This window comes from Hippocampus comes, unplaced genomic scaffold, assembly GCF_001891065.2.
Source record: "Hippocampus comes isolate QL1 unplaced genomic scaffold, H_comes_QL1_v1.1 scaffold58, whole genome shotgun sequence".
In the NCBI taxonomy this organism is placed as follows: Eukaryota; Metazoa; Chordata; class Actinopteri; order Syngnathiformes; family Syngnathidae; genus Hippocampus; species Hippocampus comes.
Window position 1 is genome coordinate 226,022 of NW_017805118.1, and position 19,838 is coordinate 245,859.

The window sequence follows — 19,838 nt, forward strand, 5'->3', positions numbered from 1 at the left end:
TCTTAATTCCGTGTGGACCGGGATGGGGGGCGAGATTGGAACGTTCACTTTGAGTAATCTCTTCTCTTTTTGGCACCTTGCCGTAGGTGATGACCAGTAAAAGGTGAAGAGGTCAGAGCGTGGACGGCATGAGGCTCAATGTGGGCGACGGCAGGGCTCAGGATGCATAAGGAGAGAGGAGGACAGGGGGGAGAGGGGCTACTGGTTGCCCACCGTTTCACTAACCTCCGCTTCTCCGGCGCCATCAGTGGCGGCGGAGCCATTGTTGTATTGATAAAAATAGAATAAAAAAAATTATATACACAACTAAGAAGAGGCGTAAGTGCAGCACTGGGCAGAATCAAGAAGCATAGATTCAGTCTAAACTTTCTTCAGTTCCATATTCAGATAAATCGGTACATTATATCTCTAGATCTGTTAACATGCAAGCTCAATGAAGCATACGGTCAAATACGCATGGCAATATACTTGTTTTTTGTTTTGTTTTGTTTTTTTTTTAATCATCTCATTGGACATTTGTAAAATATGGAAAAAAAGTCTGTCCGTGTACAGTGGTGGAAAAACAAAATGTCATTTGCGAGAATGAGCAGTCGGGGATCCACTCATATTAGATAGTGTTTCAAAGAAAAGAAATAAAGAAGACTACATTCATTTCACTGAACAAAGTTCACATACAAAAACAAAACAAAAAAATTCTAAATATCAGGCGAGAGTTTTAAATGTTCATCACGACCCCACTTATAGGTTTTTCTAATCATAATTCATCACTTGGTCCTTGGAGAAATGAAGAGCTCCAAAGACACCTTTGCACAATGGAATACTGCATATAGATCTACTCACAACCGGGTCAAGGGAGGCTAGCTGCCGAAGATGGGAACGTCCACACGTACGCGCGCTTCCCCTGGCGGCCGATCTTGGCTTGGCTGCATGATGGATTGCACTTCCAAGTGCTGAGAATGCAACCATCGGCGAGGCTGTTGGCATGTTTCGGTCCCCAAAAAGTCCGCTGGAATTTGGGAGTTTTCGTTCCCTGTGCTTCAAGAGGGGGGTTCCCGCTCGCAGGCCGACAATGCTGGGATTCTTAATTCCGTGTGGACCGGGATGGGGGGCGAGATTGGAACGTTCACTTTGAGTAATCTCTTCTCTTTTTGGCACCTTGCCGTAGGTGATGACCAGTAAAAGGTGAAGAGGTCAGAGCGTGGACGGCATGAGGCTCAATGTGGGCGACGGCAGGGCTCAGGATGCATAAGGAGAGAGGAGGACAGGGGGGAGAGGGGCTACTGGTTGCCCACCGTTTCACTAACCTCCGCTTCTCCGGCGCCATCAGTGGCGGCGGAGCCATTGTTGTTGTTGCCGTTTGCGGCAATTGCCTCGCTCCCGTCGCCCTCCTGCGTCTTCGCCCTCTTGGACGCGGGCGCCTCCTGCAGCTCGCCGTTCTGCCTCTTGGTGGGCAAGGACGCGGAGGCTGAAGCGTGGGTGGCAAGAAGGTGGAGGGGGTTTGCGACGGCTGCTTCGGAGGGGAAGCAAATGCGACAAGAGCAGCCATTACAAACAGTGCGAAGATTTCAAAGAGTTTCTATTAATATATGACAACTTTAAATATTGTTAATACCAAAGTTGGGGCGGGGGGGAGCTCCAGTCAATTGCTTGGCTAAACTTTATACAAGAAACAAATGCTGCCCAATTACAGTTGGAAAAATCCGCATTTGTGCCATTTTTTCTGTTTCTGAAATCCTGTGAAGCTATAATGCGTATTCCTTTCCATTGCTGTTTGTTTAATAATTCAAAATGAAAGGGGGGGAGACACGATGTCCTACTTGTTCACCATAAAGATGAATGACACAGAAATTGAGACACAGCCAGATGACGGTGTTGAGAGAGTGGACGAGAAGCAAGGTGAGAGTGATAAAAAGAGCGAGCGCACTGGAGACTGGTTATCAACGAGATGACAGTCAGGAAAGGCAAAATAAAGAGGAGATGAAGATGGGAAGAGCGGGATACAAGCTGAACTGAACCACTTTATACAAAATACGACATATCCAACTAGAATCTTGAGCCATGTGAATTAGTTCCGTCTTGTGTGTCAGTGACATCACAAATACAATACATCCTGATTTATATCGCGCTTTCAATGTAATAATTACAGGACTGTAACTATTTATTCCCAGCGGGGCAGGTCATAAAGACAGGTAGCCTACAGTATGTCTATTTAACATCAGGGTTGAGTTTTGAAAGCATGCTTATTTATTAATTTTATTTTTTCAAATATAGTGTAATTGCACATCCACTCCAATAGGAGGCAGTGGCACTTATTTCCAGAGTGAGCGCAGGGCGTATAAACACAATTATTCACCTGCGCCAGCCGAACTGATGGGGACCAGGTGAGTTCCATTTTGTGTGATGGCCTTTATGGGCAGCTGGTGCTGACCGAGCGGAGCCTGCTGCATGATGGTTACTGTAGTCAGGGGAGCCGCCTGAGCGCTCTGGATGATGCGGCCGACTCCGCCTATCGACGAGGTTGTGATGGATGGGAGCGTCTCCACTTTCACTATGCACAAAAGGTGACAACAACAACAACGTCATCATCGTCATCGTCGTCGTCATACAAGCTATCAGCAGGCAAACCTTTGATCTCTTGGTGCTCGCCCCCTCCATTCTCCTGAGAGTCTGGCTTCACCAAAGCAGCGGGCTGCGCGCCGACAGGTGTCATGGCGACGGTGGGGATCTGGTGGACGACGTGCACCGTTTGCATGACGGGCGCGGGGCTAACCGTCGTCGTCACGATGGCCGGCGTCGCCACGGCGTAGGTCACAGGCTTCATGGTCGTCTGAGGCATCGGGCGTTGCATGGCGATCAATACGGGCTGGTTCGTGAGTGGAGCACCTGTTGGTGGACACGGGTGGGGAGTGATGTCATCGATACACACTTTGGTTATACGTTATGCAACTGATGGGCATCGTAACTGATTGAGTCTCAACTAGAATGAGGTCGAAAATGCTGGGGATAAAAAAAAGAATGTCATGACGTGTATTTGAAAACACGAATATAATAAATAGCACATAAGTTTAGGTTTTGTTTTTATTTATTACCAGTAGAGTTCTGCGCAAAGCGAGCCTCTTGGATGACAGCAAGTTTAGGCTGGACGGTGGCAGTTGGTGCGGGGGCTGGTGGTGGGGTACGCTCTGGTTCCATGGGGACCGGGGACCCTTCTCTGGAAAGGCTATCTGGGGTCTGCACGCCGCTGGAATGAGCCGACAGCGCCCCGGTGTGATTGGGAGAAGCGGGAGCGCTCCTGGAAAAGCGGGGATCAAAATACTTGTCTGTGAATGAACGTGACCGAGCAGTCTGCTGTTATATTCTCGGGTTAAGCTGTACCTGGAAGAGAGGGGCCCCACGGGGGTCCTGAAGCAAGGCACCCCCCTTGGCCTACGTTTCCTGAAGGCTTGTTCTACGAGTTTGCCTTCTGAAGCAGGGTCGATCCTCCAGAAGGACCCTTTGCCAGGCTCCTCCTGAGAGCGTGCTACTTTGATGAAGTACCGGTTCAGGGACAGGTTGTGGCGGATGGAGTTCTGCACACATAAATAGAAGGAATATAGAATGAATGTTTCATGAATATGTTAAGTCGCGACAAGGATCCGGATGAACGGGCTCTCAATTATGGTGGACCGTAAAGAGCAGCAAGGAAGAGTTTTTTTTTTTTTTTCCCTGGTGAATTATGTTACTTGCATGTTTAATCCCCCAAAAAAGTAAGAAAACCAAAAATGAAATCAGTAGTAGCATCCTCACCGTGATACATATACAAAATTCTCAACCCTTCTACAGCTGGCGTTTATGTTCATCTCTCAAGCTTGTCATCTGGAAGACTGCAAGCACTTTCCGATTGACACTCACGCATAAATTTGTGTCTGATCTTAGGCCGTCTGCCATCGTCACGTGTATGCTGCCGCTGAGGTGAGTGCGTTGGATGAGCGCGAGACAGTTGCCTCTGAGCAAAATACTTGCTGAGCATTTTTTTTCTTAAGTGGGAAAAAAAAAAAGATTGAGACTGGATTTGGACAATATACTAATAAATGTGGATTTCGGAGTGTGATTACCAACAAAAAAAGTTATCCTGTGATGCAATGCAATTTATATTTCTGTCAGGAAGAATTGAACATAAAAATGAATTAATATCACCCAAAACGTGTGTTTGATGGCAATGAAGCTGACTTGAATTGATTTAAATGAGCATGTACTGTATATAGGGGAGCAATTTTAGATTATTTTGCGATATGGTATTGTGAAATTTTGCCAATGACATCATGACACGTTGGGAGAATAATTTCATACAAAATGACATTTTTCTGTCTGACTTCCCATAAGATTTGATCTTTGTCTTTTGGTATTCGTGGCTGCTTCCAAAACTACCAAAACAAAGTTGGTCACAAGTTAGAAAAAGCCTGGTCCCCCTGCAGTACTATGATTTGTGATAAGCTGAATGAGAAACACAACATTCCCACTGGAGTGAGTGTGACACTGACCTGCCATCCCTTATCAGCTGTTCTGTAGTAGGGGTAATTCTTTGTGATGTGGGTGTAGATTCCATTCAGTGTCAGTTGTTTATCTGTGGCCATGGTAATGGCCTGGACGATCAGTTGTGCATATGAATACGGTGGTTTCGAGTCATCCTGCAGAGAACAACATGAGATGTGAGGGAAAAACTAAAGGGAGAACTAAAAACAACCATTTTTCACACAGGCACACAGACACGCACGCACACACACGCAAACACACACGCAAACCAACACACACACACACACACACACACACACACACACACACACACACACACACACACACACACACACACACAGGTTCAATCGAGTTCTGTCTTCCAAAGTCTACCCTGAAGAGAGCGTTGGGCAATTTTTAGACTTCAATGAGTAACCAAGGGCATTCTGAGCACATTAAAGGTTCGCTGAATTTTACAGCCGTCATTGTACAAAATACAAATCTCATTTCCAGTGGAATCGTACATCCACCATTGTGACCAATACTACTCACCTTTGGGCTGTCTTCACCTGACGCCTCCTTGTCATTTTCTGACTGGGAGTTATCTGCTATAAGGTCTGAGGCCAGGACCCGGCCACTCCTATAGCTAGACAGTCCGGCCCCCCTTGGACTTGATGGGCAGGAGTTTGCAGCACTGTAAAATGTAAAAATGTTAACGTATGTTTTTTTTTTCTGCTTACAGTAATCAAGTGACTAAAGCAATGAAACCACTACGTTGACTGACCTTATGGTGCCTGTGGGTGAAGGCAGCGGGCTCATAAGGTGGGCAATATTGTCCGGAATGTTGATGGTCAGTGGAGAAATTTGAGGTTGTACCGACTTGACCGGCGATTCGGGCACATTTCTCTGCTCTTTTTTTTCACTTAAAAGTGCGGTGAACGTGATTTTTATACTTGTGCTTGGGAATCGGAAGCAACATCTGGAAACAAACAAACACACACAAACAAAAAAGCTGTTTTTCGAATATTTTTTTTCACATTCCTACTACTACTAGATGAATGAAGATGACTATGCAATATCTTCCTGATTTATTTTTAATGAAGTTACTCTTTGCGTCTGCTACTGAGCTGTTCCCATGAAGTACAGTAATTGAAACACAAGTGACGTTTTGAGTTTGCACAGGCTACTGAATGTGTGGGGCTGCGACAAGATTGAGGCGTGTTAACACACTGACTGGAAACATGAAGCAAAGTTTGACCGTCAGATCAAATTAGCTGCAATAACAATCAGGATTTAACTAAACACCGGCCCAGTTTATTAGATACTAAACGACCACCATTACATGTAAAATATGGTTAGCTTCAAGAATACGGCAAAACTGAATCGCCATTTTGTCCGCTTACACACTGTCATACGTGAATGTTTTGGCAACACGCGATGTTGCTTACTACCATGCTCGTGTGGCTAGCATGTAGCTTGGGTGGGTACCCCTTATAAAATTGACCCACTTTAAAGAAAGTTCTGGATCAATCTTGGCCTCTTAACGGTTTCACTTTGTTTCAAGGATATATGAATAATCTGACACTCCGCTCTTCAATTCGGCATACAACAAACAAGCCATTGAAATTAAAATAAACCACAGTTAGGTAAATTTGTGCCCTAAACAAAATTAGCTGTCTGTAAATGAAGGGGCAAGTGTGCTAATGTATCTGGGAGATGCGTTTTGGGTGAAAATATCCACCCCGACTAAGACAAAACTGAACAATTATTCAAATTATTAAATGAACGAGGCTCTTTAAATGATTTGGTGGGTTAGAAGTACAAACATAATCCCACTCTCGTATCTGGCATGGAGGTTTGTCGTGACGTTATCGCAATACAAACCCTGAGCGTTCCTTGACACAGCACGTGCAACACCGCTGCCGGACAACAAAACAACAACACGGGACAACATAACGCACGACACTCTGTAGGTTAAAGCGCGCTAATTCAATAATCTTACATTCGTGGAAGCTGCAGAGGTGGAGCCCCTCTTCTCTGGAACACCCCATCCACAAAAACCCCATTTTTCCCAAGGCATCGGAGGTAGAATTCCCCCATGCCGGTCCCATCTTCGCTCGCCGTGAAAATCTCAAGGTGCCGCCTGGAAATGAAGCTGGAGTGTCCCATACTGACGTCCACGGAGCCCTGCGAGGAGTTCCGGCCAATGGTCACCGACCTTTTCTTCATCAAATACTCGAATTCTCGGCCCTCCAGCCGGGCTATCGCCGACCCCGACATACCGCTTACCACCGCCATTTTATGAGGTATCTAGTGGGTATTTGGAGTAGTGTTTGAGACAAAAACGTCCAGATAGATGCGGTAAAATGATGAGGTTGCTTGACTTTGGGGGGGAAAGAACGGGCCCAATTTTACAACGTTCAGATAGCAAGGAACGTGCCAGACCGGGGTTACGGCGGCTCCGACTCACCGCCGCCAAGCAGAAGAAAAAAAAGGAGCCCTCCGTCCAATCAGAATCCGACAAACGGGCGGAAGTGATGTGACTGGCGTATTATTGAACCAATGAAAAGCTACCATGGGTCGGAATTGCTGTATTGTTTACCAATTGCAACCATAATAAAAATAGCCGAAGCAATGCACGGTAGGTTGCGCTGCAGACTGACACGCAGATGAATGGAAGGGTGGAAGACTCGGCACTGCGTTCTGACGGAAGGGATTGTACATGGCTTCAACCCTTTGTCTTCTCTGTGCATAGAACCGAGAATGTCCGTAAAATCTGTATCAAATAAATCACACTGAAATGGACAAATATGAACCGTAATTCAAGCAAAAGTAAACGTCAGTAAAATAAATTATAATAAACGTGCAGCTCGTCACTCGAGGTGCCTGATCCTGTTTTAACCATACCGTGTTAATGACCCCAATTAGATTTGCTCAGTCTCTATGCTGTCACTGTTCATTTATTTTTGGTGTGCGTAAGGGGAAGAGACTATGAATTTACAGTATGAATTGACCGATACAACTGTAATACTCAGACATAAAACTGTCAGATTAACAGCCTAATAAACCACACAGCAAAACCAAGAGGACGCCAGACGTTCAAGTGGAAAAGCTGCTATTTTTAATTCCCAAATGTGAACGCAGTTTGTTTTACAATCAAAATTAATGTCATACTTATCAGTTGTCTTTCACTTTTTACGTGGCATCCCTTCAATGTTCAGTGATGAACAGGTGGAAAACAGTGCAAATATACAATCTGGTGAACACGAGTGAAATGTCGCAGTAAACATGCTGTTATGGACCCCATGGGAACATATTTAAAAAGTTGCTGTTAATTAGGCCGGTGTAAGTGCTCTCACACACACAGTCACGAAAGATAACTCCCCAATTTGCATTAGTTGAATATGTAAGAGCAGAGAGCAGAAATAAGCAGGTTATCAGTACATTGTACTGATATGACATAATGTTTCCTGTCACAGTTTTGGGACGCAATAATACATGGAGCAACCCGCAGTAGGCTATTAGGTGATTTTCTAGCATTTTCTCATTTTTGTTATCAGACATGACACGTTTGTAACCGTATGTTTGACTCCTGTAGTTTGAGATGCTCCAATCAATCTTGTGGGAACACATTTTAGTTGAGCAATAACCATGAATTTGCTCAGACAAATGTACACCCTAAAAAAAAAATCTAAGTGCGCAAGTTGTTGGATATTTTTTTTTTTAATTTTCAAGATTGATTCCAAGTTAATTGTTTGCAGTAGCATCACTGTTTGCATTATTGACTGTGGTGTCTTTTAAGGGATGTCAACAAAAAACATGTTTCCAATATTGTTCTATGTGCCCCCACTAGTCTAAACACGCTGTTCTGATTAATATTGCGGTATCCACCCAGACATTTTGCCACATGCTGTCAATTGAAAATGACATCACAGTTACACAGTGTTCAGGTAACGACCAATCACCGGTTTTCTGAGGTTGGTCAAGTGACGTTAACAAGCTGAGCCTTGAGCAACTGTGATGTCATTTTCAGTTGACAGCGAGTGGTAAAATGGCCGCCACTTGCGATTGATAAAAAGCGGGTTGATTTTGCTGCCTAAATCATATTCCACAAACAATATTAATCAGAATAACAAGTTCAAATGAGTTGTGCCGCATAGAACAACTTATTGCAAAGAAAATTTTGGAGTTGCCTTCCCCTTGAACAAAAAAAGCCATAACACTTGGCTAGATTTAGTAATAAAATCATACCTTGGCGATAGCAAAACTTGTATACCAGCTAAATAAAAAAATATATTGCACAATGTATTAAAAAAAAAAGAAGCTTGAGGCAAAATGATTCGACTTCATTATGCACAACAGTATGCAATTAATATTCAGTCTTGAAAAGTGTGAAGGATGTAGGATTACCCCCCCCCCCCCCCATGTATGCATGGTTTACTCTTTGTGACCCGGCTTGGAGAACACACACACAGCCGCAGTGATGCGTTTGTATCGTCATGCCATGTGATACACGACAAGCTGTTAGCAGGTTCTTACTCCACTCAAGAGGCACTCCCTCGAATTAGCTCAGGCGGCGTGAGTTGACAAAAATCTCTCCAAATTATCTATGCCTTTCAAAAAAAAAAAAAAAAACAGCCATTCACTGGAAAGTCATCGGAAGACATCGTAAAAAGGACTGATGTCCAAAACACTTCCTTGCTTTTGTTTTTTTTGTTTTTTTCTTCTCTCGCGTTTGGTTCAAGAGTGGGCATCAACATCGATCGCCCTGATAATCCAGAGACAACTTGTGTGTCTTTTATCTCAGTTGAAGCTCCTTCAGCAGAGTCATTCAAGAGAACTGAAGTACAGGGACATCTGGTCCATTCTGGATAATGGGGAGGGGGGAAAAAAAAAGAAAACTAGGCTTTGTAATTGAGCCCTCCTCAAAGGCATTGAAATGTCATATTTTGTCATCTGTCATCTCCAGGAACTGGGCGTAGACATCTCTGGAACACTCCCCTTTCTGGTTGTACAGGAACTTGTAGTAACTGCCATCAGCACAAATAGCTGCGAGGCACAAGGGGCGGGGGGGGGGGGGGTGCAGAAAGAAGAGCTGCATGTGAAATGTTGCGAAGTCAATGCTGAGAAACATTCACATTATTACTTGCTGTGTGCACAAATAGTGCCGGTGCTGCAAGACGCGATGACAAAAGCGACTGCAACAGCTGAACTTTATTTGTGGTTGGTCAGAGGCAGTTAAAACGGCGACAGGGGTGCGCTGAATTTCATTTAAGATGAGTTATATAGACTGTTACTGGTTAATTCTGAACACAGCCACACCCCCAGTTGGAAGAGGGTGTGCAACCACATCATCAAAGCGTTTTTTTTATGTTTTTTTTTGTAAATACTTGTGCAAATTACACCATGTGCTTGGTGGTTGGTAGGTGAGGTGAATGCCCATCTCGGCAAATATCCATTTTCAACTTTGACCCGGATGTGCCTTCGCACTTTCTGACAAGGACCAGCGCGGGTGCGCAAGCGCTCTTACCTATGACAGCGTTGGGCTCAGTTCCGAAGGCACACAAACACGGGGAGCTCGAGGGCAACTGGAACCTGGAAAAGCTCCACATGGAGCTGAAGTATTTGGGAAGAAAGCCGGCGGAGGCCAAACTGTAGAATGACACAAACGCAGTGACAAAGTGTTACTAATGTCTCAAACGCATACGCGGTTGTCATTTTTGTTTTCAAGCCAAGTACGACAATATCGGCATTTCTGTTTCACTAAACTTCCTAATTCACAGGGCAGTCTTGTTGTGGCACAAGCCGACGGGGTTGGGGGGGCATGGTGGGTATGAGTTGAAACGGCATGCTTCAAAAGAACTTTACGAATAGACAAACCTTGATTGCCGATTCCTCTTTACATCTTCAGCCGCAAAAATGTGCACCGTTCCGTGGTCGCTCGATACACAAATGAGGGACGCATCCTGGTTGAAATTTATGCTACAAAAAGGAAAAATGGAAGAGTGGGAAGAAAATATTAACCGCAACCGTTCTGCAGCAAACAAGGACATGGAAAAGGCTCGACTTCAAAATCCCAAACGTGACAAGGTCAATTAATTTTTTTAAAAATGTGGGTGGGGCAAACATTTCTAAATTGCTTTTTACCCAACATGCTAAAACTGAAAACTGCATCCATATTTGTTTGTTTGTTCCTTTATTCAGTGACTATTAACAGTGAAGGGATTATAACCACAAATCAATGGCTAACTGATGTAAAATCAAGCAACCTTTAACCTCAGTGCTGATCGAAGTGGACATAGTTGTAAACAGTTGTAGGTCTGCTATCAAATGGACGCTCCCAAATCACAACGCACTACCGCGAAGCCCGTATAAGGCCACTGACATGTTTACATATTTGTCTTGCGGCAGCCTCACCAGTAAATATTGGCCGTCTGAGAGCCTCGCCTCAGCTCCTGTATGAGCTGACCAGCCGACGTGTCAAAAATTCTGATCAGTGTCCCCTGTGGATAAACAACACACGTTTAAGTCCAGTTTTAAAATGGCTACAATCAAAAAGAAATGACTTTGGGCCATTTTGGACAGTTGGCTTACTTTCTCTGATGCCGTTGCTATTCGGGTCCCTTGCAGGTTGAGGGCGATGCAGCACAGCGCCCCCTCGTGGGCAGGGATGTCCACCGGGGGCTTCTCTGTGTTTGCCAGGTCCACAATCTGAACGTGGCCCGAGTGAGCGCCAGGGAAGGCCAGAAGGGAGTTGTTGCTATTGGGACACAGCACACACAGACCTGAAGAAAGAACAGTTGGGTCAATCACATTGTAGCTTAGGTTCAAAACTAAAGATTTGTGAAAGCAACCTGGAAAGAGCAGGGCCTGACCTTTGGGGTTGAAACAAGTCTCAAACACGTGCAGCTGATGGGGGTTGTGGGTGAAGGTAAACACTTTAATCATTGAGTCCAGGACCACCACAATTCTGACCACAAAACGGCAAACAATGAATGATCATGTACAGACGGTTTTATTAAATGTTTTTTTTTTATTTGGGGGTGGCGGGTAGTACCTGTCACGCCGAAGTTTGACAGCTTTCACTTCTGTGGAGAACTCAATCTCAATGACTGTCTTCTTCTTCAGGTCATCCCAAATCATGACTACAGTGAAGTCAACAACCAAAATGAAAAAGGCATCAATATTTAACAGGACACGGTCATGAGCCACATCTTATCAAATTAGAAGCTCCTGTTCCTGTTTCAAAAGCATACCTTTATTGGTGGGGTACTTGGGTTTTTTTCCTCCACCCACAAGCGCCAGATAGTTGCACCGGAAAAGCATCTCCACGTGGCCGACACCGCCCTCCAAGAATTCTAAAAAAAAGTGTCGCGACATGCTTCGATATCAAACAAAATCAGTTTTGCCTCTGACCAGTCCTGCTTATTCATTTGCCTTTGGGCTCAGAAACCAGAGAAGAATAATTACATCCCGCACACACTCAACACACGAGGCTCTGTTCTCAGCTTGAAAAAGCTCCTTGCCCACAGCATAACTCAAGTTGACAAGCAACTCTGGAAAGGGTCAAGCTGCTGAGTAATATATTTAGCCTAACTTGAGGGGACAATTCCGCTTCTACATCCCTACTCTTAACTTCCGTTTGGTTGCTGTATACTGTAATAAACACCACACTGCGTAACTCTGCTCTCCAAATTTGAACAGTGAAATGTTTTCAGACATTATTTTACCTTGTTTCTCCTTCTCTTTAAGAGGATCCGTGTTGTAAACCCGAAATCCATTTTCCATTCCACAGGCAAAGCATCCTGCAGAGGCATATTTAACAGACAGGGATCAGAAGTCAAGGATTAACATTTGATACAGTAACAGTTTAGCCCAAGAAATCTACCACCAACAACCTTCACTGATATATGATATGATATATGATATGATGATATGCAACTACCATAATTACTAGAATGACTGACGTATTGAACCGTCAACACGTATTTAAAAAAAAAACAACTTTAGGACTATATTATCTAAACTAAAAGATTACCGTAATTACAGGAGACAAAGCAACAAAGACACGTAAGAGAGACCAAGGCTAGGGTGCACATCTCTAGTTGTGGGTGCCACTCTATTTCGCAAGGTTTTACCTTGCCGTTGTATAACATTGATTTGTAACGATGAAATATAATGATGGACACATGGTGAATAACATAACAGTACATTAAGATGTGATGATGATAACGGAACGCCCCGTTCGAGGTGAACATTCCATGGAACTCCAAATATGATAGTGGTTGGCAAACATTAATTCACGTGTACGGTGATTTGTTCACACCCCAATTCAGAACCTCAACGTTTTTTATTAACTTAAATATTTGCTGATGCTTGACCATCGAATGAAACCACAATAATAACGTAAGCGGTAGCTAGCGAAGGCTAGCAGTGGCTAACAACAATTAAACGGTAGGTGTTTTATGTTAAAAGTTCTGCAAGTGACATAGACAACTGTCGTGGTATTCGATATTTCCAAGTTAGGAAAACGAGTTACGGTCGGTTACACTCAATGTCGATTATTTTCAGAGGAACTAGTGAGTTAGCAGTGTTAGCTTAGCATCCGCGGCGCTATCCGAATTCCTTTTGGGGTGAGGGGGGAAAAAACATATGACAGCTTCACTTCTCACCGTGGTCCTGGTTAAATCCAGCGTAAAGGAGTCCGTTCCCTTGCGGTTTTGACGACAGTGAATTCATCGTTTCGCGCGAGGCTACCAAATTCCAATTTGTGTAATCAATAATCCAACTACTGCTGCTCGGATGGCTAACTGGCTAGCGTCATCATTCCTCCGGAGTTGGCTGCGTGTCGAAGGAAGGATGCAACAGACGCTGGTTCCTGTTTAGCCGAGACTTGTCAAGTACTCTCGGTCGGGCTAAATTTCCGTTGGATTCGTCCTCTTTTCTGCTAAATGAGCGTGTTGCAAAACAAAATTAACCTTGCGTGGAGCTGTTTGTGTTGCAGACGATGAAAAAAAGTCAAACAATTCAACAAGTGACGGTCCAAATAAAACCACTTGGGGGGGCGTCTAAAAGCTATACCGTTGTTATTCGCGCATCATGTCTTCACGTTTATTGTAAGTGACCTAATGGATAATGCACTCGCCTTCGAAGCCAGGAATTGTGGGTTCGAGTCCTATCTGGGGTGCTTTGTGGTCATGTTACCAGCCGTTTAAAGTAATTAACAGTGGAATAACAGAATACAGTAATCCTCCAAATGTACTATAACGTTCCTAATGAATGGAAACAGGTTTGAAGTCCAGTATTCATTACATACTGGAAAAAAAAATACAGCAATAATCAACAGGAAGCAAAATTAACCCACGGAGAGTGAATACGGAATTGTCGTCAAAATGGTTGGAAAACAAATCACAGGCTTGTACAAATCAGATGTATTTCTTGATTTATCATTTTTTATTACTGTTATCAAAGCTACATGGATGCATTCTGATAGCAACACCAACAACTTTTTGGTTTAGGAAACGATGTCACATGCAAGATTATTTTTATTGTTACAGGTAAATATTTTTGTGTGTGATTACTGTATTTTCTTTTGTCAAGCTATCAGCTTCCTTACAGTTACAGGTGTTGAATCAGTACTTTTACTTGTATTTCAGCATCCTGGAGCACAGTGTGAGTACTTGCCTGTTTTCCACACATCTCCATCATGCAATGCATGAACCAGAATTCCAAGAAAAGGAAAGTTGCCAGAACACTGCCTTGGGGTCCTCCAGTGCAACTTGTCATTCATTACCGAAAGGAAAACTGCCGGCCAGCGAGGTCGTACAGGATCCAGTCTTTAGCGCTTGTCCGCAGAAACAGGCTTTCTCGCGCATTCCCTCAGATTCTAGCGTTAAAGCAATATGGATAAACAACTCAATTGGCTTGTAACAGTCATAAGCAATATACAGTAATTGCCTTAGTACTTTTTTTACGTTGACTTAAAAGGCCAGCTTTTCTCCACCATCCGCAGATTTTGAGCATGCCTAACATTTATTGACAGCGGCTGGTTAAATGTTGACTGAGGGAGGAACTTGGACAAACTGTAACATATTGGAAATGTTAATAGATGCAGCAGGTAAACTTGTTCACAAGGTACTGTAATCAAGTGAAATGGATACTGTAATCAAAACACAAAAATGCTAATCTGTAGTCACTGTATGAAATTAATAGAGAAATATGAAGGTTATTGCACTAAAATGTACGGTACTTGTTTACCAGTCCATCAACACCTCTGCATAGTTTTAGTCCTGTGACATGATAACAGATCAGTGGACACAAAGAAGTAAGATTCTCACTTCTCATTTTGAAATCTGTTAAAAAATATATGCTAAATGTCTGTTTTGCTGTATGACATTGGATCTTCTTACATTATAGGTTTTTTTTTGGGGGGGGGGCTCGCTTTTGAGAAAAAACTGGCATGGTGTGAAGTGCAAATACAGTCGTCAGTAACCAACAGAAATAAAGTTCGATTCGTTGAAGAAAGCTGAATTTATTCCCAAACAAGTTATTGTTTTATCATTTGCACATATTAACCTTATGTAGAACTACAGCAAACGTTTCTGTAAAAAATACAGTTACATTATTTTAGCAATTTACAATTTCATGAGTTCTTTACAAGCGACGTTGTGACAATCACAAAGGAAGGACGAGTCACCCCCTTTCCCGTTAATTTAGTTCCAATCCCCCCCAACTTCACTTTTGTCTCTGTGCCTCAAATATTCATAATAAACATTTGGAGCCACAAAGCCTGTCATAACCACGTCCTATTTTTAATCCGGTGGAACCCAAGTTTGCCTCAACTATGCATGGACAAGCCTGCGATGTCTTTTTAGGCCGTGTAAACTGGAAAAGGCTTTGTTACAGATCGCACAAACATAGGGTCTCTCTCCAGTGTGGGTTCGCATGTGTAGCGTGAGAAAACAGGACTGGACAAAACCTTTATCGCAGATGCTACACTTAAAGGGCCTTTCCCCTGTATGGTACCTGCGATGGATTTTCAGTTCAGCCGAGGAACGGAAAGACTTGTCGCAGTCGTCGCATTTGAAAGGCCTTTCGCCCGTGTGGATCAAAGTGTGCCTCACGAGCGCGTCTTTACCGAAGAATCCCTTTCCGCAATGCTCGCACGGGAAGCGCATGCCTTTGTGATGGAAGTTATCGTGTTTCAGGAGGCATCTCCTCGAGGTGAAGCTCTTCTCGCACTGGCCGCAGGCAAACGTCGGTAACGCTTTATCGCTGAGCAGTTCGCCGGACTGATGCACGCGCTCGACGTGCCTCGTCAGGGTGACGCCGTGACGGAATTTCTTGCCGCACTCCCAGCAGAGGAAGGGATAGGCCTTAGTGTGTTTTTTCTGATGCTCCACGAGGTCCGAGTACGATCGGAATCTTTTGGAGCAATGGGGGCACTGAAAGGGCTGGTAGCCGGTGTGTTTCCATTCGTGTCGGATGAAACGCTTCAAACTGACAAACGTCATCTGGCAGTGGGTGCACGTAAAAGGCTCGGCGGGATTGTGGACGTCGATGTAGTGCTTGTGCAGCGCCTTGAACACGGGGAAGCTATCCTCGCACTGGTTGCACTGGAACGGCGTGTGCGACTCTTTATGCATGGCCAGCGCCTCCGAATCGCGCACCAGCTTCATGCAAACCTCGCAGTACAGCGGGTTGTGCGTTTGCTTGTGCGAATCCAAGGTGGACTTGTACTTGAAGGCCTTGTCGCATTCGTTGCAGCGGAAACAATGCCGGATGTCTTCGGGTTGATCGGGATCCACCTGTTGCTCGTTGTAGCAGATGTTTCTTAAATGAAACCGAAAGGTCTGCTTGCACTTGAACTCCGCGCTGCAGTGGGGACAATAGAATGGACCGTCCAGGATGGTTTTAGTGTCGTCTGGGCTCTTGTGTCCCGGCTCCTTGGTGGTCCGCTTTCCTCCAGCGGGCGCGTAATCGGGGTCGTCTGCGGTGCTGTCTGTCGGCACGGCTTCGTTGCCCGGCTCACAAATGAGGATAGCGGACTTGTCGTCTTCTCCGTCCGCGTTCTCTTTCTGGGCTTCCGTCTCGGTCGTCACACTTTGGCATTTATGCTGCTGCAGCCAGCGGAAGTTCTTGAAATTTCTTTGACACACCGTGCAGGAGTAAGTCAACTCTTCGGCATGTTGACTCATGTGACGCTCCAAGAATCTGGCATGGCTCACCACTTTGCCGCACACGCCGCACGTTCTGTCATCCAAGTCATCGCCTTTGGCCGAGACGAGAGAGCTCGAAAACCTTTTTGGACTACTGTCGGCGGCTGGCGACCTTCCAGATTTTCGCCACTGCGACAGGAGCCGCTTCATCTTGAGTCCGCGGTTCTTTCGCACCGGTCTTTTCATCATGTCAAAGTCTGGATCCCGCGCGGCCGCCGGCATTTGAAAATCTTCATCGTCAAGACGCTTCTTTTTCCTCCCGCGTCTGTTGGGCGTTTTCACTAAGCTGTCGAGTACCGTCACCTTGCCATCCTCCCCTATGATTAGAGTTTCAGATAGGTTGTCATGGTGCGCTTCCATTACGCAATGATCCGCACCTGTTCCTTCTTGAGCGGCCCCCGCGCCAACGTCTGGCTTCTCTTCCTGATCAATTCCGAACCACTTTTTTTGCACACTTTCCTCGGAAAATGGCATTTTGTTGCCAGCTTCGACCTCCATCTCTGTGCAGTCTGTGTAGACCGCGCTAGTCTCTGGATCCGTTGCTGCTGGCTGATTGAGCATGGCATCTCTTTCCGCAGGAGGAAGACATAGAGCGGACAAGATGCCACTGTCGACCTCACAAGATTCTAGAAATAAAGAGAGGACTCGATTAACATTCATCTAATCAGCCCACATTGGTTGCCTATTTGCTCACAATAAATTGGAAGCATCATTAGCCTAATACTTAATCCAGTTTGGGGTACCAAAGTTAAAAGGAGAAAAAAAAAAAAAACAACACTTCATGACAATTTTTTTTCATTGAAAAGCTATGAAGACGGGATGCTCGATGCTTACCAACATCCTGCAACTGGCTGACGTCTTTGTGAGTGTCCAACGCGGTTTTGAGCCCCTGAGACATGGTGTAAGACTCCAAGCACTCTCTCAGAACTGAAGAGGAATCACTTAGCAATGATGCGATCTAACAAAGAGAAGCAAAATGGTAACTAACCTGTGTTTAAGATTTAAAATCCAATGATGGCTAGCTGCGGCACTGATGTGCATATTCTAGATCATGGAATATAACAGGATTTTACAAACTCGGGTGTGTTGCGACCTACCTGCTGGAGAGACTGAGTTGGAATAAGCTTTTCGAGCCGGGACAGAAAGAGCCACATCAATGTCTGGATTGCTTTGTCGTATGTGGGACCAAAATCTTCAGGAAAAACATCCTGCACACAGAAAATTCATCTTTGCTTCTGAGATCGCCAGGCAAAGCAAACAGTCTCATGCATCACGGTCAAGGTATATGAAATTGATGTGACATTAGCAGGGCGTGAGCAACATGACTGCAAGGTGCAAATACATTTTGGTGCCATTCAGGTGAAAAATAAACTTACTTGAAAAAAGTTCTCTCTCTCGACACAATTTCTCAGCAAATTCCGCACAAGGTTCATAAAATGAGACTCTGAAATGTCTGGTGTTGCATTATCAATCTGAAAAAAAAGAGAAAACAAAAGGTCAAAATAGAGAAAGGTCAGCGAAAATTGGACGACTATAAACAAGGAGAGTTTCAAAATGGTTTACCACGCCACTCACCTCTACTTTCCAAAGCGATTGAAGGTTTTGCATACGGTCGAGATGTGGCTGGATGGTTTGGATGTTGGCAGTCTCCTCAGAGCGGCACAACTCCAGAATGAGCTGCAGACATAAAGAGAAAAATAATACTTCAATAATTGAAGATTACGATACCGCATTTTTTTTAACAAGGTAAATTTACTGACATGGTCACAACATAATGACCACTTGCTCAATATAATTTTAGCCACATTTTGCATTCACAAATTTGCTCAACAGATGGAGGTATGACTTGAGATAAGAGTTCAGAACGTTTTCTTACCCGTGCTCGAAGACCCAAAATTAGTTCCGCACGTTGCCTGGTCGAAAGGAGTTGAGGAACAATTTCAGTAACCATAAATACAAACTCCTCAAGCAGTCCATAATCCGATACAATCTTCTGATCTATTGTCTGCCAGATGGCTGCAGAGATCAGACGAATCGGTGAGACCAGGAGGCGCAGAGTGGGGAGGGGGAGAGAGGGACCTGAACGTGGAGAGAAATGTATAACTATATCATGGACATGTTATACAAGGACATTGATACTTTTGCGCAAACACGTACTTAAGTACCGGTATACATTTTGCCAAGTGGTTCAAATGTGACGCAACAAATCGTAACTAATAAGTACATTTTATAGAGACAGCAAATATTTATATATCGTCTGGGAACAGAGCAACTCAGACCAGCTCGGGGAAAACCCGTTTTTCCACATATACAGTGCAAGGAAATCTGAAAGGATGCCGACATTAATAAAAAAATTTTAGCTTTCATCTCAATTGACGCATTAACCCATACATACTAGCCGTTCCTTACTACAGAGCACAATTCGATAGCGATTTCATTCGATCAGAATGATAAACGCATGTCTGCATAAATGCTTAGTTTAACTGCAAATGGCAGTGCTAAATCTTATCATTCGTTCGACCCGATTTGTTCGGTTTGGAACCAGCCTACATCGATTGCTAATCTTAGCTTGTGACTGCTAAGGGAGCGGAAGACGGAATCTAAATTCACAAAAATTAGCACATACTATGAAGCAAACGCCGCATCAAGTCAGCGACAAGCAATTTAAGTAACGTAAATGAAATAGTTTCCGCCCACCAACGAAAGTAATTTTAGCAACAAACTCGTATCCAACATGAGTTAGCAATGCTATTCCCGCGCGTCCAACTGCGTTGAGGCCTAGCTAAACTAATCCGCCCAGTTTTTACTCACCGGGTTGTTCGGAGGAACCTTCATCCATCCTAATATATTCACATTACACCGCGGTGGGGCGAATGTGCATCTGTGTGTCAACACTCTTCCTCCAAGATTATTTTTAAACAGCAGACATCTAAACACACCATAGGAAACGGAGCTTTGTGCGTCAACGGTTTCCTTTGCGTTCCGTTCGGAATAATATTCCGGCGGATTACTCTTCGAATTATTAGTTCCACTTCCTACGCAAATTGTCAAATATGTTTTCACGATTACGCAATGTCGATTTTCTTGAGGGAGGGGGGTGGTTGTATTTTTCAATTTCCGACAAAAAAA

At 44.3% G+C, this 19,838-nt stretch overlaps 3 protein-coding genes and 1 long non-coding RNA gene across 7 annotated transcripts; 1 reads left to right on the forward strand and 3 right to left on the reverse strand.

Moving 5' to 3' along the window:
• Positions 1 to 292: 292 nt before the first annotated feature.
• LOC109513320 (forkhead box protein K2) lies at positions 293 to 7,269 on the reverse strand. 2 transcript variants are annotated; one of them, XM_019865642.1, is made up of 9 exons: positions 6,494 to 7,269; positions 5,276 to 5,470; positions 5,044 to 5,185; positions 4,521 to 4,667; positions 3,376 to 3,569; positions 3,090 to 3,292; positions 2,626 to 2,883; positions 2,354 to 2,548; positions 293 to 1,510 (listed from the first exon to the last, which is right to left on the reverse strand). In XM_019865642.1, the coding sequence occupies exons 1-9, from the start codon at positions 6,787 to 6,789 to the stop codon at positions 1,278 to 1,280; spliced, it is 1,863 nt and encodes a 620-aa protein (XP_019721201.1). In that variant the 5' UTR covers positions 6,790 to 7,269; the 3' UTR covers positions 293 to 1,277. The 2 variants fall into 2 exon arrangements, with proteins under 2 accessions (XP_019721201.1, XP_019721202.1); XM_019865643.1 differs by having other exon boundaries at positions 293 to 1,507; positions 6,494 to 7,267.
• LOC109513322 (uncharacterized) lies at positions 4,813 to 9,126 on the forward strand. The gene is made up of 2 exons (XR_002167725.1): positions 4,813 to 4,853; positions 8,967 to 9,126. It is a non-coding gene; the product is annotated as an uncharacterized LOC109513322 (long non-coding RNA).
• wdr45b (WD repeat domain 45B) lies at positions 7,590 to 13,522 on the reverse strand. The gene is made up of 10 exons (XM_019865644.1): positions 13,164 to 13,522; positions 12,222 to 12,296; positions 11,748 to 11,849; positions 11,549 to 11,636; positions 11,367 to 11,461; positions 11,086 to 11,276; positions 10,909 to 10,994; positions 10,372 to 10,473; positions 10,022 to 10,143; positions 7,590 to 9,540 (listed from the first exon to the last, which is right to left on the reverse strand). Exons 1-10 carry the CDS (start codon positions 13,228 to 13,230, stop codon positions 9,434 to 9,436), a joined length of 1,035 nt encoding a protein of 344 aa, XP_019721203.1. The 5' UTR covers positions 13,231 to 13,522; the 3' UTR covers positions 7,590 to 9,433.
• A 1,475-nt stretch (positions 13,523 to 14,997) lies between these two features.
• Positions 14,998 to 19,718, reverse strand: LOC109513318 (zinc finger protein 271-like). 3 transcript variants are annotated; one of them, XM_019865636.1, is made up of 7 exons: positions 19,521 to 19,718; positions 18,586 to 18,788; positions 18,285 to 18,386; positions 18,086 to 18,181; positions 17,807 to 17,917; positions 17,544 to 17,667; positions 14,998 to 17,335 (listed from the first exon to the last, which is right to left on the reverse strand). In XM_019865636.1, the coding sequence occupies exons 1-7, from the start codon at positions 19,546 to 19,548 to the stop codon at positions 15,333 to 15,335; spliced, it is 2,667 nt and encodes an 888-aa protein (XP_019721195.1). In that variant the 5' UTR covers positions 19,549 to 19,718; the 3' UTR covers positions 14,998 to 15,332. The 3 variants fall into 3 exon arrangements, with proteins under 3 accessions (XP_019721195.1, XP_019721196.1, XP_019721197.1); XM_019865637.1 differs by lacking the exon at positions 19,521 to 19,718 and adding an exon at positions 19,336 to 19,484; XM_019865638.1 differs by lacking the exon at positions 19,521 to 19,718 and having other exon boundaries at positions 18,586 to 18,622; positions 18,697 to 18,789.
• Between the last annotated feature and the right edge of the window lie 120 nt (positions 19,719 to 19,838).